This window comes from Antedon bifida, chromosome 1 (genome assembly GCF_963402885.1).
Source record: "Antedon bifida chromosome 1, ecAntBifi1.1, whole genome shotgun sequence".
In the NCBI taxonomy this organism is placed as follows: Eukaryota; Metazoa; Echinodermata; class Crinoidea; order Comatulida; family Antedonidae; genus Antedon; species Antedon bifida.
In genome coordinates, this window is record NC_136226.1 from 6,275,153 (window position 1) to 6,298,690 (window position 23,538).

General features: G+C 33.1%; 4 protein-coding genes across 5 annotated transcripts; all 4 read left to right on the forward strand.

Moving 5' to 3' along the window:
* The first annotated feature begins 849 nt into the window (after positions 1-849).
* Positions 850-3,630, forward strand: LOC144847095 (E3 ubiquitin-protein ligase TRIM56-like). Its single transcript, XM_078703604.1, has 3 exons — positions 850-1,947; positions 2,282-2,554; positions 3,031-3,630. Exons 1-3 carry the CDS (start codon positions 850-852, stop codon positions 3,298-3,300), a joined length of 1,641 nt encoding a protein of 546 aa, XP_078559730.1. The 3' UTR covers positions 3,301-3,630.
* Positions 3,631-4,894: 1,264 nt separating this feature from the next.
* Positions 4,895-8,500, forward strand: LOC144847253 (uncharacterized). Its single transcript, XM_078703616.1, has 3 exons — positions 4,895-5,992; positions 6,331-6,603; positions 8,231-8,500. Exons 1-3 carry the CDS (start codon positions 4,895-4,897, stop codon positions 8,498-8,500), a joined length of 1,641 nt encoding a protein of 546 aa, XP_078559742.1.
* Positions 8,501-9,180: 680 nt separating this feature from the next.
* On the forward strand, positions 9,181-14,458 carry LOC144852882 (E3 ubiquitin-protein ligase TRIM56-like). 2 transcript variants are annotated; one of them, XR_013614352.1, is made up of 5 exons: positions 9,181-9,277; positions 11,130-12,230; positions 12,569-12,835; positions 13,648-14,000; positions 14,072-14,458. XR_013614352.1 is itself a non-coding variant. In XM_078710925.1 (4 exons), exons 2-4 carry the CDS (start codon positions 11,130-11,132, stop codon positions 13,915-13,917), a joined length of 1,638 nt encoding a protein of 545 aa, XP_078567051.1. In that variant the 5' UTR covers positions 9,181-9,277; the 3' UTR covers positions 13,918-14,458. The 2 variants fall into 2 exon arrangements, 1 of the variants encoding a protein (XP_078567051.1); XM_078710925.1 differs by having other exon boundaries at positions 13,648-14,458.
* Positions 14,459-17,390: 2,932 nt separating this feature from the next.
* LOC144852891 (E3 ubiquitin-protein ligase TRIM56-like) lies at positions 17,391-23,100 on the forward strand. The gene is made up of 4 exons (XM_078710941.1): positions 17,391-17,408; positions 19,155-20,246; positions 20,849-21,115; positions 22,124-23,100. The coding sequence occupies exons 2-4, from the start codon at positions 19,155-19,157 to the stop codon at positions 22,424-22,426; spliced, it is 1,662 nt and encodes a 553-aa protein (XP_078567067.1). The 5' UTR covers positions 17,391-17,408; the 3' UTR covers positions 22,427-23,100.
* Positions 23,101-23,538: the final 438 nt, after the last annotated feature.

The window sequence follows — 23,538 nt, forward strand, 5'->3', positions numbered from 1 at the left end:
GGGAGGGGCCACAATACTATCTGCCGCACGGAAGTAATATTCAAGTTGTTCAGGTGCATTTTTCAGTTTTAAAAATATATTGTCCCCGTAAAAAAAATTTTTTTTTTTTTTTTTAATTTTTTTGTTGAATATGTTATTTTAATGTCACATAATAGTTATTCACTCTCACAAAAAATTGGGTCTGAAAAAAATTTATTTACCTGAGAAAAATGTAATTTAAAGCAAAAAATGGTCAAATTGTCTGGAAGACAATGAGTTTTTGGGTAATTTAACTGTTTATTTTGTCTTTTTATAGGTGAAATAATTTTTTTTCCCCGTTTTTTTTCTTACGGAAACTTAACTTCATTAAAACTGCAAAATGGCCTATTCAAAGTCCGATTTTTAAAATCTTTATTTTTCATGATTTTGGGGGACAATACATCTTTAAGGGTTTGTCTGCATTTACTATCTGTGCCACTTGATAAGTTTCAATGAAAAATTGGCTTGAATTCTCTAGCCTTAAAATTCAATTACAAAATAATTATCGATTGTGTTGCTTGAATGATTATACACAACTAAATAACTTACATACGTATTTAATTAGTGATATAAGCTCCATGGTAACGGAGATCTTTGCTATAGCGATGTATTGTAACGTAACGATTGGAAATTCCAGTTTTAAGAAAAAGAACGGAACGGCGATTTATTCTGTTTTTATTATCGAAATTATTTATCATAAAGTAAGTAATATTCAATCTTAGTTGTTTACTTGTTTAATCAACAACTATTAATTGTCATTACCAGCCATGGAGACATTATTATAATATCACTCAAGTCACACAATTAATATTACTTTTTATTCAATAATAGATGGCATCTAAATCAAGTTTGTTTGAAGATGCAGATAAAGATTTCTTGACCTGCTCCATCTGTAAAGAAATCTTCAACCACCCAAAGCAACTGAAGTGTATGCACAACTTTTGTCAAGATTGCTTAGATCCTCTATTACAAAAGGGAACGCCATCCAAGATCAAGTGTCCTCTTTGTCGAGAAGAAGTTGAGTTGGAGGTAGACACAATTTCTGAGCTGGAAGATAATATTTTTCTAAGCAATTTATGTGATCTCTTTGTCGTTGCTAACATCAACACTGTTGATGTATTGTGCTCTTTTTGCTCTGAAGCATTGAAAGAAGAAAATGCCTCTCGATGTATCGATTGTTCTGATAACCTCTGTGATAAGTGTTCAAAAAGCCACACGCTTACCCGCCTAACAAAACATCACCAAGTGGTCCTAATGTCAGAGTTAGAGACAAAAAATCTTGTGAAGAAAGCAAGAGAGGGAAACATCAAGACTCCGTGTCAGAAACATCCCAACAACCATTTGGAGTACTTCTGCCAAACTTGTCAAGTACCTGTCTGTCTTGGATGCACTGTTGTAGATCATGTGCGTCAGAGTGGTCATAACCTCTTGAACCTACAGGATCATGCAACCAGAGACGCATTCAAGAAAAAGATAACTGAACAAATAACAAAAATGGAAGAACTGGTGCCTTCCTTTGAAAAAAACATTAGAATTGCTGATGAAACCGAAAGAAATCTAATTGAAAGTCTTGAAAAAACCAAAAAGGATATTCAAGAAACTGCAAAGGGTCTTATTGAAGAAATCAAGACACATACAAATTCACTGATTGAGAAAGTGAATGAAAAAGCTGAAGCTATCCAGAAAAAAGTTGAACATCACAGAGAAGCTGCTGAAATCAGAGTCATGAGTGCCACTAGTCTCAACAAGTTTGCTACAAATCTCTGCAAACATGGTTTAAATGCTGAAATAATGTCATCAGCGAAAGATCTGCTGAGAAGAATGACTGAATTACAACAAGAGATGAAGGACCTTGAAGAATCTGGAGAATTACGATTTATTACAGAAAAAGAGTTCAAATTAGGAAAAGTTGAAGAATGCCTAATTCAGGTTGAGTATTGAAATCAATATCATATTTTCAAATTTGACTCAACAACCTTTAATCCTAAAAAATGAATCACTTAAATTACATCCCAAAAAAGAGTTTGTGTCATTTTATTTTAATAGGGAATATTTAATATCAGACAACAGTAACAATATTATGAGTCAAACACAAATTTATTTAGGTCTTCATGAACCTGAACATCTGAATAAAAATTGCATTCAGTTATTTAAAAAAATAATGTATCCGCTAACTGGAACAATGCACATTGTGTTAAGTAATATGTAGACTTTCACTAAGTGGATTCTGTTATAATGTTTATACTTGTTTTTATTCATTTAGAATCGTGAGGAAAAAAATTTGTTGACAAGGTATGCTGAAACTGACATGGCAGTTGGTCATCAAGTTAAAAGAGGTCCGAATTGGCCAGCAGGTTATGACAACTATGATAATAATGGACAATATCCACATAACACAATCCAGAAAATTCAACGGAATGGTCCGAATGATATTCAAGTTCAAGTAAACTTTCCAAGAGTGGGTGCAAACCTTGATTGTAAAATGAATTCTGACGAATATTGGATACAGCCAACACAAATACATGGACATTACCAGGTATTGTAAAATCATTATTAGTAGCAAAACTCTTTCAAAAACATTTGCCAAATATTAGGCCTACTTTGATTATCGTTCTGATTATTTATTTATTTTTTTGCAAATAAGGTATACCTGCAACAGGTATTTTTCTAAATTTCTGAGCGATTAATTTGTTTTAAATTGATTTGATCTCTAGAAAAGAACTATATATTAGAGAAGTCACTACTAGCTTAATCATCGTTATAAAAATCAAGGCTTTGATAGCCACACTTTATAGACCTGATGATCATCATAGTCATCGAGTGTATGTCACCCTTATAGCAATGGTGACAACTATTATTGATATTAATATTATAACAATATTAACAGGAGTTGTGTTATAAAACAAATAGTTAATATTTGTAACTCGAACATTCATTATTTGTATTGTGTATTAGTCGTAAGTGGTGACGTTGCATTTTACTTTTGTTGTTATCATATTTAGTTTGTTTTAGTTTTTTCTAGATAACTATGTAAAGAATATCATGGCGATTGGAGATGAGGTAAAGAGAGGAATGCATTGGCCTCCTTCATGGATGAACCAAGACGACAAGGGTCAGAAGTCTGGAAAAATCAAGGAAATTAACATAAATAATGACAATGCAACTGCAGTTGTTGAGTTTGGTCCACCGCCAAACGACGCCATTCAATGCCCAATGTATATTGGCGCTTATTATCTTTTGCCACTTCAACCATTTTCGATTGTAAAATGGGACGAATTCTAGCTTAAAAAACATACATATTATGAATGAGTGTTAACTGTTAACCATAAAAATAAGCATATTAATACTGTAGGTTAACTGTAAATGTAAAATACTATAAGCAAATAATAATAATCAAATTTTGTGTGTGGAGCAGTATTTAACACATGTTGGTGCTTGATTGGCTGATTAGCTATTTCATTTAAAAGGGTATTATATTGAAATACGTAATCATCTCTCTTAATTATGTCTAATTATCTAAAAATATGATAATCAACATCAGGTTGGGATAGAGTGACTTTGCTTACTCCCTACTAAATGCATATGATGTATGTTAGGATATTAATCATACTACAGTAATAAATAAAGTTTGTATCTTTGTAAGATTCTACTTTTTGCAGATTTAACATTACTGTGTATTTTATAGCTTACTATACATAGATTTAGGTCATTACTTAATTGTTGATACTATTAGGATTAGGCCTATGTATTCACACTTTCATTAATTCAAGCAAAGTTAGTTCATAAAATAAGCAGTTAAGATTAGGTTAGAAATGTTTAAGTAGAGCAAATTGTAGTTTTACTCTTCCGTTAGAAGTAGTAAATCCTTGTATGTTAAAATAGCAGAGGGAAATTGTATATTCAATCTACCCTGAGTAGATTGCCAAGTTACAGAGGCAGTGATACTGTATTTTATGAATAGCTTGTTTTCTCGTTTGCTAAATTTGATTTTAATTTGTCTTGCTTGATATAATAGTAGTAGCACCAAGAAGGAAAAAATAAACGTTTTCTCTATTGTAGAACGTGCAGAGCGTATATTTAAATCACCCTTTTTCTTTATTTTAAACTGAGTTGAAATTCGGCTGGGGCATGTCCCTCTCACAGAATTTCTCATTGTTATCGTTCCCCATCATTTTATTTTCGCATCCCATATGTGCTAATAACTGCAGAGAAGATAGTGCTGGAATTGCTATTCATGCAGACTTTTTATAAAAATATCTACATAGAGTTAGTAGCTCACAAAGACCAGGTGAAGGAATACAAACGCTGATTCGACTGATATATTCGTCTGCTCGAAGTTCAATTATTGATATCTATTGAGCCTTCTTTAACCAATACAATTTAAAAGTTAACGCCTATGTAATCAGTAGCATGTTTGTACTAGTGATAAATGCAAAGAGGTTACAGTTTTGGTATGATAAATAATCATTTGGAAAAACCAAGTGGATGAAGACGTACATAGATCAACCAACTGCCTTATTAATATTGATGATCTTTATTGTATAATTATTTCTGTCTTTACACAAAGTAAGTATCAATAATTTCCTACCGTTTATTTGTATATATTCATTTTCTTGTTGATTTCATTTTAAACTAGTAGGGCACTCCGACTAGGCACATGGAAGTTGAATCACGTGTTCCCATACACCTATGAAACCGTCATTTAAAATCTTTTTAAAATCGGGCAATAACTATTTGAGAAATCCTGCTAACTAACAAATATAGAAACACATCTGGTTGACCTCATAGCCTCTCGCTATTCTGGCGTAGGTAACAAAGTAACTGTTATTGTTTCATAAAGTTAGTATTGTCAATGCATTTTATATATATTTAATAGATGGCTTCAGAATCGAGTTTATTTGAAGACGCAGATAAAGATTTCTTAACCTGCTCCATCTGTAAAGAAATCTTCAACCATCCAAAGCAACTGAAGTGTATGCATAACTTCTGTCAAGATTGCTTAGATCCTCTATTACAAAAGGGAACGCCATCCAAGATCAAGTGTCCTCTTTGTCGAGAAGAGGTTGAATTGGAGGTAGGCACGGTTTCTGAGCTTGAAGATAATATTTTTCTGAGCAATTTGTGTGATCTCTTTGTCGTTGCTAACATCAACACTGTTGAAGTATTGTGCTCTTTTTGCTCTGAAGCATTAAAAGAAGAAAATGCCTCTAGATGTATCGATTGTTCTGATAACCTCTGTGATAAGTGTGCAAAAACCCACACGCTAACCCGCCTAACAAAAAATCACCAAGTGGTCCTGATGTCAGAGTTAGAGACAGGGAATCTTGTGAAGAAAGCAAGAGAGGGAAACATCAAGACTCCGTGTCAGAAACATCCCAACAACCATTTGGAGTACTTCTGCCAAACTTGCCAAGTACCTGTATGTCTTGGATGCACTGTTGTAGATCATGTTCGTCAGAGTGGTCATAACCTCTTGAACCTACAGGATCATGCAACCAGAGATGCATTCAAGGAAAAGATAACTGAACAAATATCAAAAATGGAAGAACTGATGCCTTCATTTGAAAAAAATATCAAAATTGCAGATGAAACTGAAAGAAATCTCATTGAAAGTCTTGAAAAAACCAAAAAGGATATTCAAGAAACTGCAAAAGGGCTTATTGAAGAAATCAAGACGCATGCAAATTCATTGATTGAGAAAGTCAATGAAAAAGCTGAAGCTATCCAGAAAAATGTTGAACATCACAGAGAAGCTGCTGAAATCAGAGTTATGAGTGCCACTAGTCTCAACAGGTTTGCTACAAATCTCTGCAAACATGGTTTAAATGCTGAAATAATGTCATCGGCAAAAGATCTGCTGAGAAGAATGAGTGAATTACAACAAGAGATGAAGGATCTTGCAGAATCTGGAGAATTACGATTTATTAAAGAAAAAGAGTTCAAATTAGGAAAAGTTGAAGAATGCATGATTCAGGTTGAGTATTGAAATCAATATCATATTTTGAAATTTGACTCAACAACCTTTAATCCTATAAAATGCACTGAATCACTTAAATTACACCCCAAAAAAGAGTTTGTGTCATTTTATTTTAATAGGGAATATTTAATATCAGACGACAGTAACAATATTATGAGTCAAACACAAATTTATTTAGGTCTTCATGAACATGAACACCTGAATAAAAATTGCATTCAGTTATTTTAAAAATAATATATCCGCTAACTGGAACAATGCACAATGTGTTAAGTAATATGCAGACTTTCACTAAGTGGATTCTGTTATAATGTTTATACTTGTTTTCATTCTTTTAGAATCGTGAGGAAAAACACATGTTGACAAGGTATGCTGAAACTGACATGGCAGTTGGTCATCAAGTTAAAAGAGGTCTGAATTGGCCAGCAGGTTATGACAACTATGATAATAATGGACAGTATACAATTAACAGAATCCAGACAATTAAACGGAATGGTCCGAATGATATTCAAATTCAAGTAAACTTTCCAAACTATGGTGCAAACCTTGATTGTAAAATGAATTCTAACGAATATTGGATACAGCCAACACAACTATATGGAAATTATCAGGTACAATCTGTAAAAATCATTATTACTTGACAAAATACATATTTATATAATGGATTTGGTTGTTTGCAAGATTGTTTTGTAAAAAAGGTCATTTAGTCAACTTTTATTTCTATGTTTTAAGATTTTGAAATTCCGGAGTAATATTAATTACAATTATTATATACCGTAATTATAAATACTAGATGGTACGCTCGCGTACCATCTAGGTCGTGCCCACAGATGGTTCTCGGATAAACAGTAATTTCAGCGTAAACAAATGTTTTTTTTTAATGTACGTACTGCAGGACTATAATAGTTATTTTCGTGTACAGAAACGAATAAATAGACACGATGATTTTATGTAGTCAACTAAAATTAGCACCCTGGGAATTACTTCCGAAAGAGAAACTTGTCACAAAATGAGTCCACATTTTTTATTTGAAAACTCAATTTGTGTTTTGTGTGTAAGATTAGGGTTGGGGGATGGGGAAGAGGATATGGGTGCAAAGAAGAACAATTTTTAAATTTATTCTTTATCTACTCAGTTACGAAATATGTTTTTCATGTTTTATAGGCCTATCAATAATATATCACTTGATACAGTAACACATTTGCGATGTTAATACTTTGTTAAAACTGTCACTGCCATAGTCGATTGAAATAGAATAGTACATGTAACGATACACCACTACAACGTTTATGTTTTGTGTAATTATTAATTAATACAAACGTTGAGAAGCAACTGTCAGTAATTTTATCTGTAGTAAGTTTATTTGTATATTGCGCGTTTATATATATAACAGTAGGGCCTACTCACACTCACAGTAATACGTTTATTTGTACATGCGTTTATAATTATATCTAACAGTACCCACACTCACAGTAAATTCAAATGACGACCAAAATGGTTAATACGTATTTACAGTAATGTCCAAGTACATTGCAATACTATATCTATATAGGTTTTAGGTTAATTCCCCAAGTGCCAATAAATTTACCTACAGCTGGTGGTACTTGTGTTAAACCAAAGAGTTATATTGGAATGTTCCATTCATCGGAAATCAATACATTTGTATAAACGTATATTAAATCTATCAAATAGTATTTTTTTAAAGAAAATCGGCCTGTCTTCAACATTATGATACGTACTCGAGTTGTTCAACCGGTTTTCAGCTATTAAAAACAAATATCGTAGGAGGAGATAGGAAAATGCAAAGCATCCTCGTATTATTGTGTGCAGGTATTTTTCAAGAGGACATCCATTAGATAGTGTATACCACGATCGGAAAACACCTTTATTTGGGGCAAATCGTTGAACCTAAATTCGTTTTAATTGTCAATAACTAATTATCGAACTCAATTTAATTAGTAAACAGGGTTACATCAGGTGGTTAAAATCAGTACCGAAAGTACGAACCAACTTTATATACCATCGAGTAAACATTCTGGAAATAACGCGCGATTTACCGAATTTTGCCCTTACGTAAATTTATATATAGATTATTTATAGGCCTTAAATGAATAATACCATTTTAGAAACTTCAATAAGTAGGTAATGATGATAATACAATATTATGTTAAAGTTATAAAAGAATGTGCCTGTATTACATTTCCATGATTGTTTCATAAACATTTATCATTTTTGTAGACATTTCTTCACTGCTATGTTAAGAATATCATGGCGATTGGAGATGAGGTAAAGAGAGGAATAAATTGGCCTCCTTCATGGATGAACCAAGACGACAAGGGGCAGAAGTCTGGAAAAATCAAGGAAATCATCATAAATAATGGCAATGCAACTGCAGTTGTTGAGTTTGGTCCACCACCATACGACGCCATACAATGCCCAATGTATCCTGGTGCTTACTATCTTTTGCCACTCCGACCATTTTCAATGATAGATTGGATCGAGTTCTAGTCCCAAAATATGTATACTCATTTTAATTACATACCAATTCATTTTTCTTGTGTTTTGTTTTGGAATTCTATCATATCAGTGTATTTAGAAATACCATGGTAGTATCCAGGATTTTGAAATAGAAGGGGCCCATAAAAATAGTGAAATGGTTTTTTTTTTTGCTTAATCCTATTTCGGACCGACACATACATATTTGAGCCACGCTATAGATGGTCTGAAATAGGTTATCTTTGTCTACAACAAAATGCACATATTTGAACTAATCATTCACAAAACTCGACTTAATTGACCAATCGGTTCCATCCATGTAACAATTTGTGTTTAGTTTCGAATTTGATTCTAGTGTGTGATGCTTTTTTTAAGGAAGGTAATTTATATTGATATTAGAGGGTTTGTGTTATATCATTATACTGTATGATCAACAACATGAATACCTAGTTAATTGAATACCTAATTGTTTTTACGTATTAGCACTATGAATTATAAATCATTCGAGCATACTGTTAATAATAATTTCTGGTATAAAATCACGGAAGTGCGTTATTGTTATAAGTCAACAATAAGTTGCATTCAAAGAAACTTATCTTCCATGTTAATAAGACTTTGTTATTCATAATGGTAGTACAATGTGACGTGGCGATAGCACCATTTTGGAAATTCCACTTTCATGTAAAGAACAGAGCAGATCGCATCACAAATTGGCGTAATACTCAACATTTTGATTACCAAAATTGACTTTCATTTGCCATCTGATCTGACCGGCGCGTATTAAATAAAGTAAGTATCCTTTCGTCCAACTCTTAAGTTAATAAAATTCAAAATTGTGTAAGTAAAGTTAGGAACTCGAAATTCCTTGAAAATGTGTAGGCCGCGCCTATATGAATTATTTGTCATACTTTATTGTACAATCGCAGCACAATATAGGATTGTGAAATTGTGGGCTATACGATGTGTTCTGTTCTACATACTCTACTTGTTAATTCCTATCTGTTACATGAACTTATAACTTAAATATAACGTTGTAATATATAACGTTGAGTTGTAGAATTGAATTCATGTAAAAGGATTATGATTTCACCATAAATAAATAAATGTGCGTACTTGCTTAGTATCTAGCGGAGGATAATAATAATACGGTACAAATACAGTAGAACCCCTATTAACGGGATATCTTCGGGACCCAACAAATTGTCCCCTTAATAGGGGTGTCCCCTAAAAAAGACTTCCAAAAAAGCAAAATTGTCCTGGACAATATTGATCTGGACTCAAGAAATTGAGAGGAATTAAAAATTTGGCAGCCAACGTTTCAACAATGAAAACTGTCAAGCCAGAGAAAGTATCATAATTATTATTATGATATCCATTATTGTATTAATAATGATGAATACAATTTTATTTGGTTTTGTTTTTGTGCCGCCAAAAACTCAACAGTGTCCCTGGCCCATGAATAGGGGTGTTCCCTAAGGGGTTGGCCATAGTGTTAAAACATATTTCCCCTCAATTGTGTCCTAACATGAGGGGTTCTACTGTATTTTTTTTTTTCAAGAAACTTGATTGATATTCAAGTTATAAATTTTAGAAAAACGTACTATAGTATTTCTTATTTTTAAAGAAAAATAAATATCAGATTTTGTAAATTGACTTTGACATAAAAATGTATTTATATGATGCGCTGAGGGGTTATGAGAGTATTAACATTGGTTTAGGCATTGTACGATACTATACTTTTATTATCAAACAAAATGATATAATCTTCTAAATGTTTCTAAATTGAATTCATAGAAATGTATTAAATTTGATATGGGATTATAGAGTATAAGCCTATTAGTGTAGTTAGTAGTAGTTAAGTACAACAAACAGGTAATGAGATATATATTGAGTTGATTAAAATAACAAATGTAACGCTACATCATAATTCAGATACTTTATTTTCTTTGAAGCATCATTGTTATAGACTATAATAAAAAGTATAGCAAGGAAATTTAATATTTGAAGACCTTGTTACGGTGACGCAATTTGGTGTAGCGTGACGATAACTGCCCTGACAATTCCGGTAACATGCAAGCGAACAAAACAGAAATTCTATCCAGCTTTTCTGATCATTCCATTTACGAATTTCTTTATCTTCCGACTGCCGCGTATTAAAATAGTAAGAAGTCTTGTCTTAACGATATAGCCAATGTATTTGTTAATTGTTGTTCGTTATTATGTGCATTTCTAATTTTATTAGACTCAGACTCAGTCTTGCACACTTAAGCCCATAGGCTTATTTTCATTCCGCAAACAAGCAACAATAAATATAGTTATTTACACAAAGCAAAAGATAAGTGTTATATCTTACGGCAAAAATTAAAATAGACTATGCAAATGCATCTTAGGTAATGATTATCTTTTTTATTCGGCTGCTTATAAACTTATCTCGCTTTAGAAACAATAAGAAAAAAATAAGATATGCAAATATTTTGCTGGTAAAGGTGCCAATTCTAACTATTATATACACTGGTTTCCTATAGAAGTATACAGATTACCCCGGGAGAGGGTGGGAGGGGAGAGGTGCTGTTATTAACTTAACCATGAAGCAATTACCAGGTACTATTTTGTATTCATTTCTTTCTCCATTATTTAATAGATGGAATCAGAGTCAAGTTTATTTGAAGACACCGATAAAGATTTTCTAACATGTTCCATCTGCAAAGAAATCTTCAACCACCCAAAGCAGCTGAAGTGCCTTCATAATTTCTGTCAAGATTGCTTAGAATCTCTGTTGCAGAAGGGAACTCCATGCAAGATCAAGTGTCCTCTTTGTCGAGATGAAGTCGAGTTGAAGGTGGACACGGTTTCTGAGTTGGAAGATAATATATTTCTGAGCAATCTATGCGAGCTATTTGTCGTTGCTAACATCAACACTGTTGATATCTTTTGCTCTTTTTGCTCTGAAGCATTGAAAGAAGAAAATGCCTCTCGATGTATCGATTGTTCTGATAACCTCTGTGATAAATGTGCAAAAACCCACACGCTAACCCGCCTTACAAGAAATCACCAAGTCATCCTGATATCGGAGTTAGAGACAGAAAACCTCGTGAAGAAGGCAAGAGAGGGGAACATCAGAATTCCATGTCAAAGACATCCCAACAACCATTTGGAGTACTTTTGCCAAACATGCCAAGTACCTGTATGTATCGGATGTACTGTTGTAGATCATGTACGTCAGAATGGCCATAACCTCTTGAATCTACAGGATCATGCAACCAGAGACGAATTCAAGGAAAAGATAACTGGACAAATAAAACAAATGGAAAACCTGATACCTTCTTTTGAAAAACACATTATTATTGCAAATGAAACTGAAAACAGTCTAATCAAAAGTCTTGAAAAGACCAAAAAAGACATTCAGGAAACTACGAAGGGCCTTATTGAAGAAATCGAGACACATGCAAATTTATTGATCGAGAAAGTAAATAAGAAAGCTGAAGCTATTCAGAAAAAAGTTGAACATCACAGAGAAGCTGCTGAAATCAGAGTTATGAGTGCCACTAGTCTCAACAAGTTTGCTACAAATCTCTGCAAACATGGTCTCACTGCTGAAATAATGTCATCGGGAAAAGATCTGCTGAGAAGAATGAATGAATTACAACAACAGATGCTGGAACTTGATGGGTATGGAGAATTACGATTTAATATGGAAAAGGAGTTCAAATTAGGAAAAGTCGAAGTATTAGTAAAGGTTCAGGTTAGTAGCACATTTAGTTTATTATTACCATTTCATGATAAAATTAATGTATGTTCAAATTCTTAAGAAATAAAAAGAAAATGTTAACAGTATAGATACCGTATAGCATTTTATGTGTAATAATTATTGTAAAGTAAAATCGATATGAGATACTTTTGTGTATTACGTACTTATTTACTTAAGCTAAATCTTACTGAGGGTTTCATCTTAATTAAAATAAGTAATAATAATAATTAAAAAGTAATTCAAGATTTAATCAATTTAATTAACTGGTAAAGAAAGCATGTTCTTGTTACGGAGCTAACTTTATTATTTTTCACCGGTTTGCATTACTTTAGGACCGTGAGGAAAAACATATTTTGAAAACTTTTGCTGAAACTGAAATGGCAGTTGGTCACTATGTTAAAAGAGGTCCGAATTGGCCAGAAGGTTATGACACCTATGATAATAGTGGACAGAATGCAAATAACTCGATCCAATCAATTCAAGGAAATGGTCCGAATAGAACAGCCCAAGTATATTTTCCATCATACGGTAATGTGCAGTGCACAATGAATTCCAATAATTATTGGATACAGCCAGTCAGTCAAATTGGCAATTACCAGGTAATAACGAAATACTTCTACACGGAAACATAAACTAGACCACCATGTGTTTTATTCAGTTATCTGCCCAATTTTACAAAACAAAACAAAAAGCCCATTAAAAGCTATATGATCTAGAGATAGGTCGTCGTTTTGATTTTTTTTTAAATGTTTCATGTATTCAGTATATTACATCCGAGTTGGTCAAATATCAGCACAATATCTAGAAGTATGAACTCTGAATAATCAATAATTATGCAGATATTGCCTGCTTATAGGTGTATTATAGCATTTGAGATCCTCCGAGGTAATTGCATTTCATTTTAGGAAAATATAGTCAATCAATTACCAACAAGGATCTCCAATAACCAATAACGAAAAAAAAGTAAATCTCTGTTATATTAGGCCTATACATAGCCACCGAAAAATAGCACTATAAAAACAATAAAGTCATTTCTTGCCACAATTGTTAAATATACTTCATTAATATATACATGTTTGAACAAGAAATATGTCTATATGGATACTTTGATCGATACAGGTCAAAGATCAATAAGAATGTTTCAAGTTACTTTCGGGAAAAATGTTCATTAGAACAAAAATATAAACATAAATTCTCTGAAATTGCATCCAATGTCTCAGGCTTACTTGTTACCGTGATATAAGGAGACAAGGTCAAAGTGACACAAATTGTAGTTTTTGACAAAATGTTCTCGTATACTGGCTATATATTAGTATCATCAAGTAATTTCAAGTTTTGTTTAATAAATTATCATTTTTTATTAAATACTATTTACTATATTTTTAACTCTCATTCTTTTTAATCTTTGTAGATTCGATTAGATTACTACGCAAAGAATATCATGGCGATTGGAGATGAGGTAAAAAGAGGACTACATTGGCCTCCTTCATGGATCAACCAAGATAACAAGGGGTACAGTACCGGGAAAATCAAGGAAATCAACATAAACAATGGCAATTCAACTGCAGTTGTTGAGTTTGGTCCAGCACCAAACGACGCCATACAATGTCCAATGTATAATGGCGCTTACTATCTTTTGCCTCTTCGACCATTTGCGATGTTAACATGGTTTGGATTCTAGCCCCAAAATGTCATTTCAATTACGAATTAAAATCCTACCTTTTGTCTCGCATGATAAGGAACAAGGCCATATATATGGCTGCAGTCATGTGCTCGAATTTTAGTTAGTGTTTACCGACCAACCGACATAGTGAGCTGTAAAAGCAAGAGTGGAGGTTATAGATTTCGATAAAATCAATACATAAAAGTAAAATTAAAAGTAAATTTCGGTCAAATCAATACATTAAAGATCGAACCAGGTTAAGTTCACCAATTTTTACTAGGCCTATAATGGCCCTAACCACACAACCCCCTTTCAAAATTCTGGGCCCGCCACTGAAATACACTGTTGCTTATCTTTGTAAATTTAGCATTATCCCCTTATTGAATTTATCATAATTACATAATTCAGTGTGACGTCTGTGTAGTAGGCCTCAGTAATAAATATGAAAATAGCGTCATGTAAATAATAACATAATAATAACATTGCGAATGGTTAGTAGTGTAGTGTCTAATACCGGTAATAACATTTTAGTATCGTCATATATTCATTTATTATAGGTAAGCATTTAAATGTTGTTTAGTATTATAGTAGCGTGGCATAATGTGTTTAGTATTATATGGCGTGGTATAATGTGTTTAGTATTATATAGCGTGATAGCGTGGTATAATGTGTTTAGTATTATAGTAGCGTGGTATATGTGTTTAGTATTATATAGCGTGGTATAATGTGTTTAGTATTATATAGCGTGGTATAATGTGTTTAGTATTATATAGCGTGGTATAATGTGTTTAGTATTATAGTAGCGTGGTATAATGTGTTTAGTATTATATAGCGTGGTATAATGTGTTTAGTATTATATAGCGTGGTATAATGTGTTTAGTATTATAGTAGCGTGGTATAATGTGTTTAGTATTATATAGCGTGGTATAATGTGTTTAGTATATATAGCGTGGTATAATGTGTTTAGTATTATAGTAGCGTGGTATAATGTGTTTAGTATTATATAGCGTGGTATGTGTTTAGTATTATATAGCGTGGTATAATGTGTTTAGTATTATATAGCGTGGTATAATGTGTTTAGTATTATATAGCGTGGTATAATGTGTTTAGTATTATATAGCGTGGTATAATGTGTTTAGTATTATAGTAGCGTGGTATAATGTGTTTAGTATTATATAGCGTGGTATAATGTGTTTAGTATTATATAGCGTGGTATAATGTGTTTAGTATTATAGTAGCGTGGTATAATGTGTTTAGTATTATATAGCGTGGTATAATGTGTTTAGTATATATAGCGTGGTATAATGTGTTTAGTATTATAGTAGCGTGGTATAAAAAAATTGTTGTTTGCAAAAATTACCTTATCGTTCATTTAGTATGTATAATGTTAATAAAGTATCGTTTATCACTATTGTACTATTACCACACATATTAGAAAACTTGATCGAGCTCTACACTTAATTTTTAGAAATATAATCTAATAATTTTCCTTGAGCTTACAATCATAACATTCATCTAGTCTGTTAAGTTCTAAACTGTGAATAACATTGCTTTATAGGTACAAAAATGTCAACAATGAAGTTAATTTATTGATCAGTATAGTTTTTTTTTCATTACCTAATACAATAACAGTATCTAGGAATGTTAGCGACATTTATGGCGCGTCAAGCTTTCCCTTTATTTCAAAATAATCCCAGTTTTAAACAAAACTATCGTAAAGTTTATCACTATAATGATTAGACAGATATCTCTTTTACCGTACTAGAAGTTACTTCAATAGAACTATTGACCGTAGTTTTCAAAGATACTTATACATTTTAATAATTAATTTCTGGAAAAAATTCTCAACATGTTTAGGCTACAAAAATCTGGACGTGCATTGGCGCCCGTTAATGATTAGCATTAGATGTCATTTTTTCGTTATAGGTAATAGAGAACGACACGTGATGCGTAATTACCAACCAAAATGTCAAGAATATGTATTATAACAATACGCATCCGTCATAATGCGCTGTAATAAATTTCAATTAAATAATAAAAAGCTTTAAAAAACAGCCTTTTTCTTTTTTATTCATAATATTAACAATTTAAAATAGATTAATAGGCCTAAAAGTAAAGCTGAAAATGTTGTTTCATTCTTCCATGAGACTATAGAAGTAGTAGTAGTGCTTGCTTGATTAAATATGTACTTATGCTTAATATAGTTAAAGTGGTATATTTTAGCTTACTAATTAAATAAATGTAGATCAATATTGTTGTATATCAATATAGAATACATTTCAATTAAATATAATATGCTTCAAATATTAATAACTGAACAATTTAAAATAGATTAAATAAATAAAATTATGTTGATAAATTGTTGTTTCATTCTTCCCTGAGTCGGATGTGTTGTCAACTATAGAAGTAGTACAAATATACTTGCTTGATTAAATATGTTCTGCATGCTTAATATAGTTAAAGTTGTATATTCACATTTGTAGAATATGGCGTTATTGATATATTCCATGTAAAAGAATAATTCTGACAATCCACGGCAGATATTTCTCACAAAATTGTTGGATGATTAGTGATCCATTGCTTTTTCCAAACGACTTATATTCAGACACGGACTGTAAAGTTTTAAACATGATAGCATCGAAATTGCTGATGAAGCTAGCGGAAAGCAATCTCATAAATCCCACACTGCACTCTCCGCTCCCCGTACAAGGCCGTATATATACATGGCTGCAGTCGCGTGCTCAAGTTAGTGTTTACCGACCAAGCGACCGACCGACCGACCAACCGACCGACATAGTGAGCTGTAGAGTCGCGTTGCACGCACGCGACTAAAAATCTGAAGCTATCCAGGAAACAAAATTAAACATCGTAGAAAAGGTGCTGAAATGAGAGAAAAGAAAACTACAGTATAGGCCTACAAATCGAAAAAAAAAATGTTTTATTATAGTAATTGAAAATCAGTAAAGTTCCTATCTGATTACATTATGGAAAATCCCATCAACTTTTTTTTAAAGTGCCTTATTTTACGATTTTTTCCACAAAAAAAATGCTTCAAATTTACATAAAAGTTTGCGAATTTTCTCGTTCTGCTCATCTATTCATTAATCCATGGTTCTGCTTTACCGCTGACGAAAAATTAGTGGGGTTATCAAAGTAGGGGCCTATATGTTGCAAAGGTTTATATTTTATAATAAACATAATTCTAAATCTTGTCCTAAAGCACTACATGTTAATAGCATAGAGTAAAGTAAATATATATTCTTTACTCCATGCTAATAACCTATTAATCATTTCATGTAATAGTGGTCGCTTATTTTCTCAATCCGCACTCATAATTATTACCTCTATGATATTACCAAAATGTGGTTATCGTGACGTCATTTTGGAATGTAATTACAATAGCATGCCACGTTGCCACGTTGAAACATTTTGTAGAGGTTTTTTTTCTTAACACGTGGTATATTTGGAAATTCCTGTATTCACTGGTGAAACCCCATCGTATTCTAAATGTGAGTATCATTAGAGCATTATTTAAGTTTACGTCTATATTATTAATTTATAATAGAGTTTAGACCATATATAGAACCACGATAGGGTCAAATTTGGCATTTAAACTAATTATTACGAGTAGGCCTACTTAGTCCTTAGGCCTGTGACAAGCCGTGTCCGTAACACGTGAGCTTGAGGGACTCAACTGAGTGTAGGCCTATACATTGTATTGTATGGAGTGAGTGCAAAACTGTTTGGGCTTTAGCCTATTCTCATTCCTGGTTATTTGTACATTGATGACCGAATAAATGTTATTATTATTATTACTTGTTGACTTGTTCCTGAAAACACATGCTGTCTGTCTAATTAAGCAAAAATAAATCGAAAATATCTAGATTGCCACTTCAACAACAATAATAATAAATTCACTCAATATTAAAATGACGCATAATAAATTTAGCTTTATTGGTCGCTACTTTTTTTTTACTTTGTTTCAGTAAAAACATACATAATTAATTATCAAATAATGCATTCTGTATTATTTCAATTTATTGGTGATTTTTCCGAATTAAATTACATATAATAGAAGACGACCTGCATTAATTTAAAACCTTTCTTTATGTTATTTCTATTATTCTATATAATACAGATCAAAATTCTGTTTCGTTATCATAAATATCTCCTTAATCAACTTGTTAATTCATTTTTCAATTTTTTCAATTGCTTTTAATAACTAATGGAGGATGGACACACATAACATATTGTTATTCTTCATACTTTTTCTAAATGTGTATAGTAGCGTCTCGATTCATTTTATAGATCAGACCTATTTCATTAAAAAAACTATGCTTATAAGTGTACTTTTTTCTCCCTGTTGTTATGCACTGTTGTACCATGGAGGTACCTCCATGGTTGTACTTTGTACTGTTAGGCCTATATAGGCTAAATTAAATCAACAAGTAGAGTAGACTGTATTATGTTACGAATAACCCGCAGGGTAACGATGTTTACAACAGAGGACGTTTTATCATTGTTTAATAAGTGATAGGCCTACTTACTGCATTATATCATGCACAGTTATCAAGGCCATCTCGTTTGAAATTGTGCGGTCTTGATTTAGTAGATTAAAAAAAATATATAACTCGATTTGTGATCCGCGCAAATGCAACGTAACAAATTATACGTCGGTATTAAATACGTGGGCCAAAATTATTATCCTACGAGGACCTCTGAAGTTCATGTTATCCTACGACCTGGAAGAAATAAAACAGAAAATTCGTCGTTAATTAATCGAAATGAATGGAATCTTGTAGGGCATAAAACAAATACATGTAATCGGCAAACCGGTTTTTCTGTGTGCGCAACGCGAAAATTATGGAAAAGATCCAGAATGGCCCGATTCGTGCTCTAAATTAAATATAAATTGATTTGAGCATTTTAAATTTTGTAGCTCGTACGCCCCTGAAAATAATAGAAAGTTCACAACAGTACTGATCAAAGAATTAAACATTTATAAATGTGCATCAACCAGTATAATTCGGAATCCGTACCGTACCAAATGTAGGCCTACAATTTACCATACCTCATTTTAATTTGTGTCAATGTTGGCCTGGAACTTTATCAATCGCTCGGGCCATTTATTACATACATAATGCATAGTTCACAGTCATGTATGGATCGACTAATATTTGTAGTGACGATTGATTGATGTATTCATTGATTAATCGTTTCTAGTTGTTAGGTATTATTTCCCATTGTTTTTCTAGATGGAAACAGAAATGAGCGAGTTCTTTCAAGACGTAAATAAAGATTTCTTGACCTGCTCCATATGTAAAGAAATCTTCAACCACCCAAAGCAACTGAAGTGCATGCACAACTTCTGTCAAGATTGTTTAAAGCCTCTATTGCAGAAGGGAACTCCATCAAAGATCAAGTGTCCACTATGTCGCGAAGAAATCGAGTTGTTAGTTGACTCGGTTTCAGCGCTAGAAGATAATGTGTTTCTCAGAAATTCATGTGAAGTGTTTCTGACTGCTCACCTTGACACAGCTGATGTTTTGTGTTCGTTTTGCTCCAAGGTGTTAGAGGAAACAAACACTTCCCGCTGCATTGAATGTGCTGACAACCTCTGTGCAACTTGTGCAGGAACTCATAAGTTAACACGTATAACACGCAATCACCAGGTTATCCAAATATCAGAGGTTGGAAAAGAAAACCTTGTGAAGATGTCAAGAGAAGGAAGTACCAAGACACCATGTCAGAAACATCCAAGTAATCATTTGGAATTCTTCTGCCAAACATGTCAAGTTCCCGTATGTTTTGCGTGTACTGTTGTAGATCATGTGCATAAAAATGGCCACGATCTGAAAGATCTACATGATGCCCCGACCATCAAAACCTTCAAAGACAAGATAATTGAGCATATTCGACAACTCACAGAAGTAACAGAAACATTCAAAGAACACATTACCTTTGCAGATAATGCTGAAGAGCGTCTCCTCTTGAGTCTTGAAACGACAAAGAAAGATATTAGAGATTCTTCAAAAGCTCTTATTGCAGAGATAGCAGCTTATACAAAGAGATTGATTACGAAAGTTGATAAAAGAGCAGAAACTATCCAAAAAATAATTGAACATCACCGAGATGCTGCTGAAATCAAAATTCAAAGCTGCAATAGCATCAATCAGTTTGCTCAAAATATATGCAAGCATGGACTTAATGCTGAGATAATGTCATCTGCTAAAGACCTACTGAAGAGGATGGACGATCTGCAAGAGGACTTAGATGACATTGGCACTGGCGAATTAAAATTCATACAAGAACCGAAGTTTAGACTTGGAAAAGTACAAGAATGCAAGGTAGGCCTATAGCAAATATACACGCTAGTAAAGTTAGTTAGTTTCTACAGAAAAAGACGGATGTAGCATAAACACCAAAACGTCGAGACACACAAACCTTTTACCAGAAGGAAGTTACAATTGGAATTGACATTGACAAAACATTAGTTGGGCGGCTGTATCAAAATTGGAACATATTAATAAAAAGTATTAAGGGTAAAATTGTTAAATCTCTATAATGTTCCGAACTTTGTTTATGTTATTGTTGCTTATATGAATTTATTATTATAGTTTATTATGTTCAGATTCAACCTGTTAGTGGCGGTTTCATCGCTGTTGGTTGTCAACTGATTAAAATAAAAGAAAATAAAAGGAAAAGGAAAAATATAATACATAAAACAAACACGAAAAGATACGCACGTGTAACATAAAAAAAGAGGAAACACAAGGTACAACATTTGGACAAACCAAAATACAGAAGTAACAACCCTCTCTGTTACACACGCTATTCTTTCCCGCGTTTTGTTCTTTCTGTTTTTGTGCTTTGACATTGTGTACGATTTTCATTGCAGTGAACGATTTTGTTCTTTTCGTTCTTTTTTATTTCATAATGCAAAAAACAGGAACACAAGGAGTACACTTTGTTGGATTATTATACTAAGAAAGAGATGAAGGTTGATGACGTCGTAAAACTTGGCCCAGACTTTCCAGTTGGTGATCCATATGACAGTTATAGAGGAAGGTATTCGAACGGCACAATCCAGAAGATCAAAAGAAGTGGTCAAACAAAAATGGTCATGGTCAAGTTTCAAAATGGATCAACACTAGAATGCAAAATGAACCGCAACGAGAAATGGTTACAGCCTGCAAAGCCATCTGAACTGTATATGGTAATGTAAATTATTGATTCTCGAAATCCGCGTCTATCCGTCTAAATGCATCAGTCTAAAGCTCTGTCTACACTATCAAATTTTATTTGACAAAAATGTGATGTGCCCATATATGGAAATGATGATGTCATATCATATACCATATTTGGGCACATAACTTTTTGTTTGTCCAACTAGTTTGATAGTGTAGACAGAGCTTTAATTGGAGTACTTTTGACACATGAATTCATAGATTCATCCAGAAGTATAACTTCCTTAATAGTGTATAACTTATAAACTATCTTTTTATAGCCCATAAGCTTGGTTCCCACTAGAGACGAAACGCAAGAACGGTTGCACTGGCCCTGGAATCGTTGATTGTAGAGAGACGGAACGCAATGACGTAACTCAATACAAGGGAGTGATGACGAGCGATTGTTCGAATAATCTATCGCTTCTGATTTGTCAAATCATTTGCGTTGCGTTGCGTTGCATATCTTAAGCGTGGTTCCCACTAGCGACGCAACGCAAGGACGTAACGCAACGCAAGTGAATTGACCAATCACAAGCGATGGCTTATTCGCTTGTGATTGCTAACTGTCTATAACTTCGCTTGTCATTGGTTAAAACGCTTGCGTTGCGTTTACGTCCTTGCGTTACGTTCTAGTGGGAACCAAGCTTTAAGCGTGGTTCCCACTAGACGTATCGACGCAAGTGCTGTATTGCGTAATCACAAGTGGGAACCGACGACGCAATAGTGCTGAAAACATCGCACGTTTGATTTCACGCAGGCGGGAGCAAACCCAATGATTGGATGGGTATTTTCTTACGTTGCGTAGATTGCGTTACGTTGCGTCGCTAGTGGGAACCAAGCATAATTTGATCCAAGCTTTACGTTGCGCTTAACGGCTCTGAGAACCAGGCATTAGAGAGAGGAACACCATTTTTATTCTATACTCTTGTACGATAATTGTGTTTAAAAATTACATGTACTTTCTTTTTACACCAATGTTCTTATACATTCACCAGAATCGATTAAAATGGTATGCTGATAAAGTGATGAAGGTTGGTGACCGTGTTCATCGAGGCGTTCATTGGCCATCTGGATATGACGGTTACGATAATTATGGCAACAAATCGGGAGAAATCACAGATATTAAGCGAGATTCTTGTCAAACAAAAGTTTTTGTTAACTTTAATTGTCAAAAAAATGATGCCCCTCCTTTAAAATTGTCACGAAGCAATGACAATTATAAATTTTCAATGTATGAAGGTTGTTACTCGCTTTTACCGTTGCAACCAATTTTTTGGAGTGAATGGCTTGACATTTAAATGTTAAAAAGGTAATGTCTTGTAAGTGGCTTAGAGTAGTAAGTGTTAAAATGTAAAATTGTTCTTATCTGGATCTAATCAAGCTTGGGCATAAATAACTATATGGAGCGTCTGCTTAAAGTAGAATTAGATGCGCCAAAGTTCGAGTCGTTGAGGCGTTGATTCGCTTTCAAGTCGAGATTTTCATCGTTTTTTCAAAGTTTTCGGAAGTTATTGCTATATAGTTTAGTGTGTGTGTTGCTCTTTTTGCAAGAAGTTCAATTCCAAAATTAGTGTATATAATATCGTTTATCGAATGAATGATATATATATATTCTTAATTGACTGATAATTAGATTATTGCAATGTTGTGTGCTCTTTGCAACAAAAATATAGAAAATCTTCAGGTTAGGTCTCATCCTCCTGTTTGTTCAGATGCCTTGATGCAATCAGTGTATTTACTACGGTAAATATTACAGAGATTGTCTTTGCAATAGCAAATGATGTATATAAATTAAAGTGTTATAGTATGTCGTTATAGATAGGGTCGAGTACCATTATACCGGTAAAAGAAGCCATGCTTTATATATGTTTTTTTGATTAGTGATAATAATTAGACCTATAAGAAATATGCTAGTAGCAGTAGTCATACATGCGTTAATGATATTATCAAAGTAAAATAAACGACATTTTGCTTTTAATATTCTCAATTGATATTATTTTTAAACTGCGAGATTTTTCGTAAAGTAGGCATAAATTGTGCGTCTACAGCAGGGAAGAGTGAAATGGTCTACAGTGATACTGACAACACTTAAATAATTAATTATGAGTCTTGAAAAACTATGACCGAAATACCATTCCGTACTTACAACTTTTAATTTTAGCAGGTAATTTAATGCAGTACACCTAAAGCCTTGTCTACACTATCAAACTTGATGTGACAAAAAAATGTGGTGTGCCCATATATAGACATGATGGTGTCATATCACTACCATATTTGGGCACATCACACTTTTTATGTCAAACTAGTTTGATAGTAGTGTAAACAGAGCTTCACGTGACAAAAAATATCTACTACGCCCTCTTTGTTCAGCAAACTTTTTATTCTGGGAGGCCTCTTTTTGATTACCAAC